Source organism: Gorilla gorilla, chromosome 6, assembly GCF_029281585.2.
Source record: "Gorilla gorilla gorilla isolate KB3781 chromosome 6, NHGRI_mGorGor1-v2.1_pri, whole genome shotgun sequence".
NCBI lineage: Eukaryota > Metazoa > Chordata > Mammalia > Primates > Hominidae > Gorilla > Gorilla gorilla.
The window spans coordinates 123567501-123585288 of NC_073230.2; the positions used below are offsets into that span (position 1 = coordinate 123567501).

At 33.4% G+C, this 17788-nt stretch overlaps 1 protein-coding gene and 1 long non-coding RNA gene across 29 annotated transcripts in view; one reads left to right on the plus strand and one right to left on the minus strand.

The window, feature by feature from the left end:
- FOXP2 (forkhead box P2) overlaps positions 1-17788 on the plus strand; it is a 603320-nt gene that overhangs the window by 535552 nt on the left and 49980 nt on the right. For 12 of the 28 annotated variants that reach the window (XM_055392142.2, XM_055392146.2, XM_063708031.1 and 9 more), the window contains 4 exon segments: positions 3418-3555; positions 4683-4877; positions 6398-6575; positions 17206-17419. In XM_055392142.2, the coding sequence (XP_055248117.1) occupies positions 3418-3555; positions 4683-4877; positions 6398-6575; positions 17206-17419 (725 nt within the window). 28 annotated transcript variants of the gene reach the window in all.
- LOC129534709 (uncharacterized) lies at positions 7574-17209 on the minus strand. Its single transcript, XR_008681396.1, has 3 exons — positions 17170-17209; positions 8170-8233; positions 7574-7631 (listed from the first exon to the last, which is right to left on the minus strand). It is a non-coding gene; the product is annotated as an uncharacterized lncRNA (long non-coding RNA).

Below are 17788 nucleotides of genomic sequence, written 5' to 3' on the forward strand. Positions count from 1 at the left end.
TAAGGAGAATTTTAAATCTGTCAGCAAAGTAAATACCAAGAGAGAAAAAAATCTCCCAAACAAAGATGACTCTATTTCCTTCCTTCACACTTGAACATTTTAACTGATAAATACCCATTCGAAACGAGCTATTTCTTCTGATTTCATTTGGTGGTAGAGCCACCAGACTTTTATTTGCCTTCTCACCAGAAGTAAGTTCTCCCTCCTCTTCTATGTCACACATCTAAATTGTGATCCCTTATTAGAATATTTGCATGAATCAAATTACATAGCTAGTGAAAAATAGTTCCGTTAGTCTAACACCGAACTTGCTAAGGTATATGTATTTCAAAAAAATTGTCCATAAATTTTTAAAAGGCTGATACTGATTTCGTCTATTTAAATATTGGTAAGTAGTATAATCTCTACATTTTTATATGTATACAATTAATCTTTATTCATTTTTATCAGTGAATACCTAGAGTAGCTTGTGGTAGCAAGGAAATGAAATGGGACACTAACAATAAACGATGAGGGAGGAGAAGAGGAAATGTGTTGCTTAAAATGAGTCACTTAAAAATGAAGGCTATGCATTTCTCAAATTGCAAGCGGACGGGTCTGCAATATTACTGACCTTTGTTGTAGAAAAAAACTAGTTTTTTGTTTATTAAATAACTTAGATTTTTAGTAATCTCCTTAGTTTGGGTGAGCTTATATATGTGGATTTAGAGATGATAGTATTACTTTATTTTATAGTGTTAGAAAACCCTCAGAAGTATACCTGTGTTTTTCTACCTATATAATTAATTTTAATTTATGTCTTTTGTACACATAGAAGTAGAGTGTTCAATCATGTATGTGTTAATTGGCTCATCTTTCTATTTATTTTTATCTGTGTATATTGTCAGTTTTAGATGACAGTTTCCTAGAAGGTAGGCCAGAATCTGATAAAAATTTTAAAAAATCACATACATGTGACCATTTAAAACATATGATCTTAAGAAGAGAATGATTTCATGGTTATATTTATGTCATAACTATTAATTGAAAGGCACTCAAACCATTTTAGGAGTAAAAATAATCATCTAACTTATGTAGTGTAAGGACTAGTATACCCTAAAGAATGTGAAGATAGAAAACTTGCTTAAATTTGTTCATTTATCAAATCGATCACAATAGCAACAAACTCTACAGTCATATTATATGTATAAGCTGAAATCTGACTGTAAACTCGTAGTGGTTTACGGCATACCTCCATTCATAGAACTTTCCCCATAAAGTTCGCTTATCATTATACATAAAGTATTTGTACTTGTAGGTATAGGAATAATTAAGGGATAATTAAAACACTATATACTGAAAAAATAAGGAGCGGTTATGTAAGAAAAGTGTGACAAGCTTCTTATCTATGATTAACTTTATAGAAGGCATATCTCTCTCTCTGTCTCTCTCTATATATATATCCATGTACATGTCTATAAACTCTCTATCATCTATCTGTCTATCTATCTATCTAGATTGACAGCCTTTTTAGTTTAATATGTCTATCTTTCTCTGTCCATTTCAGTTTGATTCCTTGTTATTTGGAAATAGTATGAGGAAAATGATTGTTCGAAGAAAAGACATTTTTGTAGATTGATACATTTTTTTCTAACTACTTGTTCTAACCATTCTATTTGTTTATCAAAGAGCAAGCAGTTAAGTAAACTGACAGTCAATTTTATAGAACAACTAAACACTTGAAAAATCCATTGGTGAATTAATTTTACAATATACATTTCAGAATGCTTTTCATTATAATAAATTCAAATTCAGTAATTTATAGGTATGCCAGTATATTCCTTAAAAATACAGAAATATTTTTTAAAATCACTGAATTTCTGTCATAATGTTTCAAGTTACTCAATTTGATCTAATTAATCTGAATATGTTAACATGGAGAAAAGAAAAGACATTGCTATTTTTCAGTATTAAATATGAAAGGTTTTGATTTATTTAGTTCTTTATTTCTCTTTGGAGGAAGAATTAATCCACCCTGGATTTCTTTTTTTTTTTCTTCTGCTTCTTCTAACCTCTTTTCATTATTAATTTCTCCTTTCTTCATAACATAAAGTGCCACACTGGAAAAGTTTGAACTGCATTAAAAATAACAATTAAAATAAGTTGTGAACCGTATCTATTAATCTTCTTTTGGTTTTGAAAGACATGTTGCCCAATAAATTTGTTCTAAAACAGTATTTATATAAATACTTGCTTTTATTTACAGTAAAAGTGAATTGTTTTTTCTAGAAAGTGATTACTATTTCAAAGGTTGCAAACTTGGAAAGTTGACAAGTTATTTGATTGCATACTGGTTAGTACAAGTAATGCCTCAAACAGTGTTACTTGCCTTCTACCTGAGCATATACTTTAGGTTTCTATACCGGTTTTTCTGATCACCACTCTTGCCATCCTCTTCCTATTTCTTCACATCCGTTCCGTCTTTCTCTAGGGCTTTCCCACTAGCTTGTCCTTTTTCTACATTTTCCATACTTCCTTCCTTCTTTCTCCTTTATATCTCTTTCTCCTTTCCTATCTTCTTTTTGCCTCTCATCCTCAGAACCCTGAAGAAAAAGGAAGTAGTGGAAAAAAAGTTTTAAGTAAATTACTTTTATTATTTTCAGTTTAATGAATAACCTTTGAGTAATTGCTAAATTTTTGTACTTCCTGTTACAAGCTCAGTTGCCTGAAATAAGAAAAGGTTTAAAGAAGAAGCTAGAATACTAGTTTTATGAGTTCTTCTTTCAGAAGACCTATGTATGTCATTATTTTTCTGGATGTACACACAGGCACACACACAAATATATGTATATCTCCTATATGAATTATCACATGTTGTCATATGCTAAATTTTATTACTATATGTATTTTCTAGTACTTTATCATGTGTATATAAAATTTTGAAGATGGTGATTATATTTTTAAGTAAGTATACTGTATACATGCTTTTTACTAGTTTAGATAACATTTATATGCATATTTCCAATTTTTTAATCTTTATTATTTATTTTAATTACACTTAAGACATTTCAAAAACCTTTGTATTTATAGCACAGTGACATTGATGAGATGATCAGTTATGAAATATTGAGAACACCGCCATGTGATTGTTTATTTTTAACTATAGATATTATAGCCAAAGTTCAAATATCTAAGCATGTTAAATAAGAGCTATGGAACATAAAGAGTTTGATGAAATCTGATGCCTCTGGAAAGCTAGTGTCTATGTTTTGTGATACTTTAGTACTATTGTAAAGAAGTTATAGTAAAATGTGACATAAAAATTATTGATCATCAATGCTAAAGAATTTATAAAAGATAACATACTATTTGTGAAGTTGATTAACAGATATTTGGTTATGACCACAAATTTTCTTTCTCTTTCTCTTTCTGTGCAAGGTGCCTGTGTCGGTGGCCATGATGACTCCCCAGGTGATCACCCCTCAGCAAATGCAGCAGATCCTTCAGCAACAAGTCCTGTCTCCTCAGCAGCTCCAAGCCCTTCTCCAACAACAGCAGGCTGTCATGCTGCAGCAGGTAATGTGGGTTACCTGCTTTGGTGTTCTAGCATGACTTAGAAGGTGTGCACTTATGTTGAAAGTGCAGTGGGCATATTTGACAATTCAGTCTCCATTTGAAAGGACAACCTATTAGCATGCTAGAACATAAATGTAACATTTTAATTATAGAACTCGTAAGAAAATCTAGATTGCTTAGTTTTTTAAAAAAATTATTAAAGTCTAGAATAAGAGCAGCGAGAGGTGTAATTTGAAAATGGAATGAGCCAATATTTAAATATTCAAATGCTTAGGTACATTCAATTTGTTGACTTGCCAAAAAAATGCAAAAATACTTACCAGATAATAGTTGCTTTTAAAACTCCTAACACCTTAGCATTCCTTTTAGTTCACAAAAGTATGAAATTTGAATAGACCACTTTGTTAAAATAGAGAAAGTAACATCCCAGATTTTCCTTTTCATAGTATACTCATCGTTTAGAAAGAGAAGAATCTATTTATTATAATGAAATTAGGCAGCTGAGCCACAAATTTATGAAATTTATCTTTTTAAAATAACAAACATAGTGTTCCTAATAAATACCATATTGGATCCCTGAGTGTATATAGACTTTATATTATACACTTACTTATTAGAGAGAAAATAATGTGCTTTACCTGAAATTTTTTATATATAATTACTTTGCTAACTTATGTGCTGATGACTACAGACCAATTACTTGTAAATCTGACATTGTTCTGAACATCTGATGGATTAAGTTTTTTCCAATAAGAATCGAGCAACCTGATTTTATGTAGCTAAATTTTTATTCTTACAACTGGTAGACTATAGCCTAGTTTTTGTGTGTCAGTAGGACTTCAGATGTAATAATTTAAAGTATTAATTTGGCTCTGACCCTTTAGAATACAGACTTTCTATACCCTTTTGTTTAGGATTTTTTGGATTCTGGATTGGAAAATTTCAGAGCTGCCTTGGAAAAAAATGTATGTAGAGCTGTCTCTTTGAATCCAATGTATATTTTTTGTTGTTTTTATGGGATGAATCTTAACGGATACTCTGCCATATGCCAGTCTAGAAGAGTTTAGGAGATTTATAATACGTGAAACTTTTGCCTTTATTTATTAAAGTCAAAATGGTTTATTCAGCAACAACTACAAGAGTTTTACAAGAAACAGCAAGAGCAGTTACATCTTCAGCTTTTGCAGCAGCAGCAACAGCAGCAGCAGCAACAACAGCAGCAACAACAGCAGCAGCAGCAACAACAACAGCAGCAACAACAGCAGCAGCAGCAGCAACAGCAGCAGCAGCAGCAACAGCATCCTGGAAAGCAAGCGAAAGAGGTAGGATCCGGTTATCTCATTGATACATAACAGTTTGCAGTTAAGAAGAGGCTTTGAGCGGCAAGAATAGTCTTAGATCTTCCTATAACAAGGCTCTTGCTGTCAAAGTTGCAGTATTATATATTTTTACTGAGCTTAGTAACAGTGATAGGCTCTCAGGCTCTCCTTTTTTGTAGCATGGGACTTGAGAGTTACAATCTAGTGCTGCTGTCGTCTAATGTTCACTAATGAATCACAGTACAAAGAGCAAGCTGTGTGGTGGACAAAGTACTGATTTTCTTGTATTCATGGAGAATCTAAGTTGGTGAAGGAACCTTATTTTTCTCAGTGGTGCAGCTCAGAGAACATGCATGCAAATTTGACCTATTGTTGGGGGTAGGGAGACTAGGGGAGAAACTGGTTGAGCACAGATTTCAAAGTCACAGACCCCTGATTAATGAACTGCTACTGTAGGTTGAGAGTGGCGAGTAGAAAGTTACAGTTTGATATGCTCATAAATCAAACTGACAAGCGGGCTTCTCAGGCCTAGCTTGCACTTGTCAGCAAACTGCATCAAATATAAACATAATACAAACAAAACATGTTGAAGTAGTTAAATTGATCAGCAGGTATCAGAGCCGTTGTCTTCAAGCTGCCCATTATGCAAACGTACAGGAAACAGTTTTGACCTCCTGAGGCTTTGTTTCTGTTTGGATTTGTGAATAGAATTTCAGACAGCCATCAACTACAGAATAGAAATTGCTCCCTTATTTCTCCCGAGGCTTTGGGCAATCCACATGACTTGCTCCATTATGCAGTCTGTTTTCCAGTGAGCGCATCAGAAGTTTCTCTTTTCCCCAAACTAAAAAGGAAAGGTCTTCCACAGCAGTTTGTCTTTCTCTGAAGTGTGACTGCCATCTCATACCCTCTGGAGTCCAAAGACCTCTGGTTTGTCTTGTAATGCCTCACAAAATTGGAAGTTATACTTTTTCTTATAATAAGGGCACTTTTTTTTTTGTCTTGAATGTAATTCTGCCTTTAATATATTCCAACAAGAGAGGAGAAGAGAGAGAGAGCTAACAGGCCTATCCTATGAAGGCTACATCCCAGTTTACTAATAGATCACCAGAGACCACATTCATGGACCTCTGCAGATCAAACTTATTCAATTGGAAAAAAAAAAAAAAAGTGTGTCGTAGACGTTGACTATTTCTGTAAAGTAGTGTTCTTTTAATCTAGAGAAATGTATTATTATCTACAATAAGTAGATTTTAAAAAGCTGAACCTTTATTACATACTATCTCTAGACCTTGCTCCATACTTTTTTGATGCAAGTTCCTCGGTTCTCTAACACGATTTAATAATTGAAAGAAAGGCAACTGAAATTCTAGAACTTACTCACATTCTGCCCCTGAACTTTGACTATGGGATGACCAAAAAACCCACTCAGGCAATGAAAGGAGTGTGCATTTCCCTGTAAAAGAGCTGTTCGTACAGACCATGTTCTCTGCTGTTTACTGGTTTGGGTTTTCTGATACCAGCAGCAGCAGCAGCAGCAGCAGCAACAGCAATTGGCAGCCCAGCAGCTTGTCTTCCAGCAGCAGCTTCTCCAGATGCAACAACTCCAGCAGCAGCAGCATCTGCTCAGCCTTCAGCGTCAGGGACTCATCTCCATTCCACCTGGCCAGGCAGCACTTCCTGTCCAATCGCTGCCTCAAGGTACATACAAAATGTTGTGCACTCTTCATTTCAAATCTTGTACTTTCTACCATTTCATGGCCTTTCTGCCTTATACCTTGAGAAATTTTGTTTTTATGACTTTCAAATTTATTATTAAAACATGATTGTTAACATGGTGGCATGACCTATTTTCTAGAGGCTCAGAAATTTTACCATATACTGCTTTCAAGTGTGAAGTAAAACTTTCAAGTTTTTGTTAGATATTAAATGTGTATTTATTAGTCTTATGGGCACAAAATGATTTATAAGGGCAACACAATTCAAGCACTATCGAATATACAGGAGGATCTGCAGGGAATTGGATTACCGGGAAGGCTGACAGCAGTCCATTTAACTAAGTGAGCTGATAGGAGTTTGGTGGACAACTGATAAAAGAAAGATAAAAGTTCCTAATCTTCACACTGAAATCACCACATGTAAAAGAGAGGCTTTATGAATTTCTATAGAGCACATTCCAAGTTAAGCTTTGTAGAACCCCATCCTATGTCACAGGACATATCCATTCTTTTTTCTCTCAAATAATATTGCCTATGCATGTATTGTAAACTATAGTTTTAAAAAATCTGTCAACTGTATTCTTATTTTTCTGTAAGAAAAATTTGGAGGTACTCTGATAATACAATTGTGTGTCATATTCATAACCCTTCACTTTTGGGAAATGGAAAGTTTTAAATTAAAAAAGACAAATAATGGTAAACAAATGACTGTGTGCTAAAATTCTCAATTCAGGTAAGTTATATATCATTACACTTCATAAAAGGATATTCTAACTTGCATCTGGATTTTGTTGGGACAAACATTAATCCAAATGTACATTAATTCAAATTAATTATATTTGTCACAGAGGAGTTCATATTGTAGTAGCATTGGCTGCACATTTTGTTGATTCTAAAGGACATACTAAAGAAAATCAGGAGTATCGTGGTAATGTTCTCTCTTTTTATTTATCAAATTAATGTCTCTTTGGCTTTTTTTCCCCTGGTTTTCCTCTCTCACTTGACTTCAAATCTTCTAATTCACCTTATTGAAGCACTCCTAGGAAATCAAAAAAGATAAAGTTTAAATAGCAAAAGAAAAACAAGGCAATAAGCCTGTTTTTCTGAGTTATTCTAAAGAAAATTGGAATAAATCACAGCGTCATTATATCAATGAATGTTCTATTCACAATTATTCTTCTTTAGAAAAATAAATACAATTTAAAGACATGAAAAAGTAAAAAAGAAAAGAGTTTATAAAATTATTTCAGTGTAAACATGGATTTCTTCAATAGAAACTATACTAAAACAGAAAAAATATTTTTTTTGTTTTCAGTCAAGTTCAAATGAAATCTGTATTTAGGATATGATTATATGAGAATTTCCTCAACAGAAAAGCATGATCTACCACAATCTTATTTTATTAATTCGAGTAAACATTTTAAGAAAGTTTAAAATATGCGCTAATAGAAACACAGTGTAACTTGTTTAAAACATATTGTGAAACCATATTCTTTCAAAACAAGCAAAAAACATCTCTCTGAACAATGAAATTTATAATGATATAATCATTCTAATAGTTTTCAAATAGAAATTACCTGAATTCAAATTAAAATTTATTTTCATAGAATCCTTGTTTCTCCCTTTTCTTCTGTTTTTATCCTTGGTAAGATATATGAGGGATAAAATGAGAAAATGGTGAACATTTAGGGAAAGGAAAGTAAATCTGAAAACATCTGTCTTTGAGCAGAAAATTTATATTTTAAAAAGGAAAAAAGATGAAATCACTCAACTATGTTTTCATTAATATAGGTTAAAAAAATCCATCTGAATAATTGTAGGGCCACAAATGTAGTTGGTTCACCGATCAAAGTTTGTGTTGTTGCCATGTAAGCCACACAAACCAGCATCATTGTCTTGTTTTTTACGATTTAGATGATTAAGTGTGAAAAATATCATTGTGGAGGCTCACTGTGTGTTGAATACACCAGCTATAGTAAAGGAACCTAGCGTTACGGTACTATGCTGGAATCCCAAAACTAGAGTGGGAAAAAGTAAAGAAATATTTGTTGTACAGTGTAAGCCCTGAATCATTTCTTCCTTAGTTAGAGGTTAAGGTAAAAGTATTTTGAATATTTTTATTATCAGTTTCCAGTTCACTTTTTACCAGGTTTTTGATTGGTTGATTAGCCTTGAAAAATAGCCATATAAAAACCAAGTAGGATTAATGTGCAATGATGGATGATGTTCTCATTGTGTCTTTAAAACTGTATCTTTTTTTTTTTTTTTGAGGAGTCTCACTTTGTCACCCACACTAGAGTGCAGTGGCGCTAACTTAGTTCACTGCAACCTCTGCCTCCCGGGTTCAAGCAATTCTCCTCCCTCAGCTTTCCGAGTAGCTGCAATTACAGGTGCCCACCACCACGCCTGGCTAATTTTCATATTATTAGTAGAGACAGGGTTTCACCATGTTGACCAGGCTGGTCTCGAACCCCTGACCTCAAGTGATCTGCCTGCCTCGGCCTCCCAAAGTGCTAGGATTACAGGCATTAGCCACTGCGCTCGACCTAAAACTATGTCATATTTTATTTGTCCCCATAATTTAACACAACTTCTTCATGCTACTTTTAGAGTTACAGCTTCTTAAATTATATTAAAATATATGTATATAACAATGAGAAATAACAAAATTATAAGAATTTTGGTAGAATAGCAGATTTATCTACTTTCCTCTCTAAAGTTTTATATTTATCATCTTAGTGTAAATTATTTTAAATATTAATCATTTAAGGTCATCATTAATATTACTATAATATTGGATTTTAGTTAGGCAAGTAAACTTCCATCTCCTAAGTATATGTTTGGTTTGTATACAGACAGATGATAGATATATATATAAGTATAGGTATATAGGTATATACATACATATGTCAAATAGAAAGGATGGATTTATAGTTCCATCGTGAATAATATACTTATTATAAATCTATGTAATATATAAATAACATAGTTTATATATTATCTAGTAATGAAATTTAGTGAAACATTTTAATGAACCAGGATCATTGTCTATTGGTTAGGAAAGATGAAGTTAACTTTAAACATTGATATGTTTGTGACATCCGATAAACGTTTGTGTACTCTAATCCACAATATATTCACACATTTACTATGACTATATGGATAGGAATACATGTGGTGATGATTTTCTGTCACTCCAAGTTTTTACATGTTTTTTAATTTATAAAAGTTATTTAAAAGACAAGATTTTCCTTTCCAATTTGAAAGACCAAACAGTGAATGCTAGATTCTAGCCAGGATTCTTCTGAATTAACACATTATAGAACTCGAGAATCTCAGAATAAGAGTGGTTGAATAATAATTAAAAACGAAATATTTTGAAATAAAATATAATGGTTTTTAGGCTAAGTTAGAATTGTGCCGAAGATAGTCTTTGGGCGCAATATTCAGCCAAAATTAGCTACTTGGCTTTGGCTTCATTCTATGCTTATGGAAGTCTAAGTAGCCAAATGCCTACTTCTGGCATCCTGGATTTACTGCTTAATCAATGATCCTGTGATTGCATAGATTACTATTGTATGTAATTGTAGCAACAACACTACCAATATGAACAATCCATGTCATGCAAAAATATTACCATGTCAGTATTCCCTTTCAAATATCAAAGTTTTCCATTTGTAACTTGGGGAAAAAATCTTATTTGGTGCTTTATGTGCTAAAATTTCATCACTGAATTGAAGTTTTAATGTACATTTATTATTGCAGGTATAAAACTCTGCCAAGCTACCTGTGAATGCTGTTAATTTTATGTTTAAAAACTAGTAAATACTTACATATATAGAAAAATATTGAGTATGTTGAGTTAGTTTTTGAAAAAATGTAAAAAGATTGAGATTAAATTGTATCATAACTATAATTCTTGTAGAATTATTTTGTGAACTAGAATGTATAACATTAAAATGAATTTAATTCCATTTATCTCTTAAGTTTTTTTTTAAAGTTTTATTTGGCAATTCTTTACATCTTGAGAGGAAGACTCGAAAGCAGTGTGTCAACTTTACCATATTAAAATATGATGAGAAAAAGGAAACCTCATTGGTTTTGTAATAGAATATCAATCAAGCTTTTAAAATGCAACCTATAAAAATGATAGTACTAATTTTTGTTAATATCAGATGTATTCACATATCCCAGAAGTTCCTTGTTTGGTGAAGATAATTTATCTTTGATCTCAGTTTCAGCTGAATACCTACTTCTGCTAAATTTGGCATTTGGACAAAGCATGTATTTAATTCACCTCTCATTAGACAAGCATTTTAAAGATAGGCATTGTATCTGTAGGTGATAGTAGACCCCTAGTCAAATATAAATCAATAATATGTTGAGTTAGTCAAATTATAAATGAACACCCAGATCTCTGAAGGATACTCCAGAAACTGGAACTCTCTTCTGAAGAAGAGATATGGGTATCCAGAGGTCAAGGCTGGTAGGGAAGTTTACTTTTGTAATATATACCCTTTTCTGTGATTCAATTATTCTGGCCATGTATGTATACTAGTTTTTAAGTTTCACATCTTAAAATACAAAATTTAAGATGAAAACTGAAAAGTACATAGTAATATCTCAGTGATTCAAATTCAAATATTAAATATCAATTTGGCTTAACAGAATATATATAATACAAATGTTTCTACCAAAACTCACTTTTATTACTTTAAATTATAAGTAGCCTTAGAAAATAAGTAGCGTATCACTAAATAAGTTAGTTAAAAATTAACAGTATACATACTTTGCATCATAATATATACAATTATTTGTTTAACATTTAAAAATCAATTACTGGACACAGAAAAAGAAACGACATTGAAAAAATCTTTTTTTTTTTAGTGTAAAAAAGCTGCTAAGGAGATTTTTTACTAATAAAAATTGCTTTTTACTTATTTTAGTAATAAGTAAAAATCACCTTAGCAGCATTTTCAAAGCTGTGTTGAAACTAGCGTAGACATTTTTAAACTTCGTGTGCCTTAAGGACATATAATCTAGATATGAATTAATTTTAATTAATTCTTAGCACAGTGCTTGTCATCTTGTAGATACTCCACAAACTCTGAATGTGGGATTAAGGAATTATTATTAGGCCAAGTACAGTGGATCACACCTATAATCCCAGCAATTTGGGAGGCTGAGGCTGGAGGATCACTTCAGCCCAGGAGTTCAAGACCAGCCTGGGCAACATAGTGAGACCCTGTCTTTACAAAAAAATAAAATAATTAGCTGAGCATGATGACGTATGCCTGTGGTCGGTCACATCCCAGCTACTTGGGAGGCTCAGGAGGGAAGATCACTTCAGCCCAGGAGGTCAGGGCTATAGTGATATATGATCATGCCATTGCACTCCAGCGAGACCAAGTCTTAAGAATTATTACTAAGTTGTATTATCTGTGGTATGATAGGCAATTTGATTAAGGAATTACCCTTTCATTTACTCAGCTCCTGTGGTAAAAACCTTTTAATATTTGTGGTACTGGCAGTGAATAAGCACAAGCCCAAGTTATCAACCAAAAGTAGAATAGGGATTCCCAATTTTTTGTGGCCATGGAATTTTAAAATTGCATAATTACAAAACTTTTTGGCACTACTAGTATGTATATCCTTGAAATAAGAGAAACCGAATAATTTTCACTTAAGATAAAAGTTGTCTATTAATCATAATAGTCTAGTCCACAGATTCCCAGAGTGTGTTTGCCAGTACACGAGTGTTCTGGCCAAATTTTAAAACTCTTTCAAGTAATATTCTTTGAGCTTTCAGTGACTGCAGGCACTCTTACAGACACTGGGGATATAGCAGTGAAGAAAACAGACAGAAATCCCTGCCATCATAAAACATACATTTTAGTGTAGAAGGCAGACGATAAATAAGTTAAGTAAAATATATAGTGGTGAGCGCTAAGGAGAGAAATAAAGGCAAGAATAGGAAAAACCTAAGTAACAATAGGAAAATGGGGTGACCCTCAGAAGGAGTCCTGAGAAAAGGGTTAATGAGTAATGACCTGAAAATGAGAGGAAGCTCTGCGACAGAGTAGCTCTAGAGCAAGGCCTTTTCTTTGCCTTAGTGTCCCCATCTCTAACATAGGGATAATAAGAGCAATAATAATGATCATAATGGTTTGGGGTATTAGATTAGATATCATATGTGAAGCACTTAGAAGAATGTCTGCCATATCAAAAGCACTATGTAAGTATCAGTTAAATAAAACAGAGACGAAGAAAACTCTAAAGAGGACTGTGTTGGAGTTGAGGGAGGGGGCTGTATAAACAGGAGCTTAGTTTTGAACATGGAAAGTTTAAGAAAACGGATAAGGTTACATGGGATTTTCAAATAGAAAGACTGGGGAGGGGTATGGGATGGGATCAGTTGGTGACTCCTAAGTTTACACCTGGTATTTAAAACTTACGCAAACTAGTGTAATTATAAAGAGTTTCTTGGGTTTTTCTTCCTCAAATATAATTGGAAAACGCTGACTTCAAAATGAGATTCGGGTTTTCCTTGTTACTACACATCTCAGAACTATTTTACATGAATAATAAGTCTCCAAGATAGAGACCAGAGATCTCTTAGATTAACAGCATTTATAAGACTACTGTTCCATAGAACACCGTTTTGGAAATACTGAACTTGTTATATTACTGCCTCAAGAATAACCTAGATTAATTATTGCAAACCATCAAGGCTTCAAAGCTCATAAAACTTTCAAAATTGTACAAAATCGATTGGCTAGTTGTTTCACATTTCATAAGTAGTTTTGTAAGCATATAAAAGAGCTGAGCAATTTTTAGGTTGAAAGCTTTGTCCCAAGAGCAAGGTAATAGTTTTCTTTTTAAAAATTTCCCCCCAAAATTATCTCTGCATTGGAATCACCTTTGGAGCTTCAAAAACTACTAATGCCTGTGTTTCCCCTCTAAAATTGTGGTTTTATTGGTGTGGGTTGTGGTAAGGCCTTTAGAGATTTTAAAATATGCCCAGGTGATTCTAATATGCAGACATTTGAGGATCCACTGCTGCTAAAAGGAATTTTTTGACTTCTTTTATTCTCTGCCTCTTATCTATTATATAATTTAACACTGTGTCTTCCTGTTTTTAATTAAGAAACATTATTTGGATTATTTGAACAGGTCATTTATTCATCTAATATTTATTGAGGGCCTACTAACTGCCTAACATTTGTTACCTTATTGCAATAGCACAGTGATATCACTAATTTTCAGTACAAATGAATAGTATAATAGAAATCTACTTTTAGAAGGCAAGTGGATACTTACATAACTAAATTATTAATAAAATCCAAAAACTGAGTTACCAGTAACATCGTTAGTTGGTATAATCTCTAAAACCATCTAAGAGTCTTAAACTGAGATATAAAATGTTGTTAGCCACTCAATCTATGTCAGAAGCAACTAGTGCCATATATAATTCTTTAGACACTGGTCTTGTATTGTAGCAATATTCATATAGAGTATGCCCTTTAAGAGTCACAAAACTTCCATGTGGGCACCAACATGTCTTCAAGAAATGTATGACTCTGTTATAATCAATGGAATCTACAAATATTTATTGAGCACATGCCACGCACTGTTCAAGGCAGTGGAGATACACCAGTAAAACAAGAAATTCCACAAGAGGTAGACTAGATAGATAGATAGATTAAATGGTTTCAGAAACTGATACATGATTTAAAAAAAAAAGCAGGATGAGGAGTTAAGGAATGCTAGAAGGGAGGGTGGGGAGGGGCAGGGGTTGATAGTATGGTTGGAAACTTAGAGGAGGTGAACTTTGAACCATCTAAGTAAAGGGAGGGAGGAAGCCAAGAACGGGTTGTGGGAACAGCCAGAGCAAAGGTTGGAAAGGGAGCAAATGTTTGATACATTTAAGAAGCAACAGAAGGCTGGTATAACAGAATGAAAAGTGAAGAGAGAGCGGTAGATGAGATCAGAGAGACAGGCAAGAGCCAGATAATAAGTGCAGTGCCCCATAGGCTATAGTAAAGGTTGTTTTTGTTGTTGTTGTTGTTGTTTTGTCATTGTGTTTTCTTCTAAGTATTCTCGAAAGCCTTTGGAGGCCTTGCCTGGGAAGCGACATGACCTAATTTACATTTATAGAGAGAATACTTGGATACTCCATGAAGAGTAAATTCATATATTCAAGGCAAGGTAATAGCAGGAAGACAGTTGGAAGGCTATAGCTGTGATCCAGGCAAGAGTTGACAATAGAGCAGAGAGGCAGCTGGTAAGATGGTGAAAGTTCTAATGCAAAAGACATGTTTGTGCTATCATGAAAAAGGATTTGCTAATGAAGTTTTCCTGTTGGGACACCTAACATACACCAACAGATAATCAAAATGTTACGGTCAGAAGAGTTTCAGAATTCTAGGTTAAAGCAATAATTATTGATCTTTATATAAAAAGTTGTTTCCTATGTAACAGAGAAACCTTTCTTTATAAAGCCACTTTCTTTTTTTATGGAAAAAAAATGGGTTGTAGTAACTTTGGAAACCCGAATTATCCTGTTTTTTCTTTAGGCTCAGTCCTTGTCTTAAATCTCAAGGAGCCAGAATCACTGAAATGATAGCCTTCAGTAAAACTACCTGTACGAAATTGTGATAGGCATAGCAATTTAAGGTTAATGCTGTGATGAATAATATAACCAGAAGTTATGTTTGGAACAGTGAGAATTCTTCTGTTCCTATTGGCTACTGGCCAATACTTAGATATAGTGATATCTAGATCAGGGATTTTTCCATTTGCAGGGATTGGGGTGAGAGAGTTCATTCTTCTCACCATCATATTCTGTTATCTTGCCCTATCTCCCGTGGCTATTCCAACCTGCTTCACCCCACACATCTCTTACATCACTATAGTATCTAATGTAGATGTATGTTCGGTTGGGAGAGGTAGTTTGAGTTGCACTTTCATCTTTATATTAGATGTTATAGATGCACATAGTAATTAAGAACATAGATTTTGGAGCTACAGAGCATTGAGTTTGAATTCTGCCCACTGATCATAAATTGGGTGATTTGGGGCAACATATTTAATGTTTCTGAGCCTTCTTGTAAAATATAATGATTTCTAACCTCAGGTGAGGTTAACTAAGATTATAAATGTAAAGCTCTTAGTAAAAATGCCAGAATATAGTAAATACTCTCTTCATTTTTTCCTGTACTTATTTATTCAGTAGTTTTAATATTTTCTTAATATAGTATTTTAAGAGCAAATATACTCAAGCCAGACTGCCTGGATTTAAATCACAACTTTACCACGTAGAAGCTATGTGATCTTGGACATATTTTTTAACTTCTCTCTTAGTTTGTTTCCTTTTCCATGAATTGCTTAATCATACCAACTCTATTAGTTTGTACTGAGGATTAAAAAGCACAAGGTCTATAAAAAATATACAAAGACACAGTACTATTTTGTAAGTCAAATACTGTAAGCAATAGTCTCTCAATACTTTATTTCAAATTCATAGTTAAAAACTAAATGATTATATCTAGCTTTTCTATTTTTATTGTTGTATAATTCAAATAAATTTGCATAACCTGAATCAGGGAATTGTTTAAAATGAGTAGTTGATTTACTCTATCAGTCATAAATGAAGGAGAAGTTTAGATATTATCTTCTTAACTGATCCAGTTAAGTAAGCATATTGGTTTGTTTAAGACACCAAAATTAAATTTAGTTATTTAGTTCATCCCTCTGAGAAATATCAAAATGAACAGATAATTGTCAAATCTCCTATTTTTTTGAGTTGAGTGTTCACTGTTTTTCCCTGGCATTTTTGTTTTCCCTTTTATTTATTTATTTATTTTGATATTATTTTGAAATCTGTTTCTCTTTCAGTTCCTCACTGATTTAAAAACAAACCTTAATACTAGCAATAAGTAAAAACTACTCTTAAAAATTGAATAGTTGAATTTTTATTTGTATTTATTTATTTATTTTTATTTATTTTTTATTTTTTTGTTTTTGTTTGAGAGAGGGTCTCACTCTCACCCAGGCTAGAGTGCAGTGGTACAATCTCAGCTCACTACAACCTCTGCCTCCCAGGTTCAGGCGATTCTCCCGCCTCAACCTCCTGAGTAGCTGGGATTACAGGTATGTGACACCACACCCAGCTCATTTTTGTATTTTTAGTAGCGACAGGGTTTCACCATGTTGGCCAGGCTGGTCTCGAACTCCTGGCCTCAAGTGATTCACCCACCTCAGCCTCCCAGAGTGCTTGGATTACAGGCGTGAGCCACCACGCCTGGCCCTAGTTCAATTTTTAAATGGAACATGCAGGGATTTTTTTTTAATGCTTGATATTATTCTCATTAATTTCATATGGCATTATTCCCCATACTATTCCCAAATTGGTACTCTTTAGAAAATAAATGATTGTTTTTCAAGACAAAAGCTTTGGTGCTGATAGTGTAAAAGTGATTTTTTGTTGTATATTAATTTATGCAGGTAACATCACTGTTGTTGTTGGTATTAATCTATTAATAACACAAAGCTCATTATATAAACTTTACCTTTACCTTGTTATGTTAGTGAAGCTTTCTTTCATGTTGTAGCTGGCTTAAGTCCTGCTGAGATTCAGCAGTTATGGAAAGAAGTGACTGGAGTTCACAGTATGGAAGACAATGGCATTAAACATGGAGGGCTAGACCTCACTACTAACAATTCCTCCTCGACTACCTCCTCCACCACTTCCAAAGCATCACCACCAATAACTCATCATTCCATAGTGAATGGACAGTCTTCAGTTCTAAATGCAAGACGAGACAGGTAAATCTCATGAGCTTTATTCTATATTTATCTATTTTCAGATTTTATTTTCACCATTGAGACAATGAAAAAGAACAATTTGTACTTGGAACAAGGACAAAATGTATAGAACAACAGATTAGAAATCTTTAGATTATTTATCTTATTATATATATATATATATATATATTTTTTTTTTTTTTTGAGACAGAGTCTTGCTCTGTCACCCATGCTGGAGTGCAGTGGCACAATCTCGGCTCACTGCAAGCTCTGCCTCCCGGGTTCCTGCCATTCTCCTGCCCCAGCCTCCCGAGTAGCTGGGACTACAGGCGCCCGCCACCACGCCTGGCTAATTTTTTGTATTTTTTTTAGTAGAGACGGGGTTTCAAC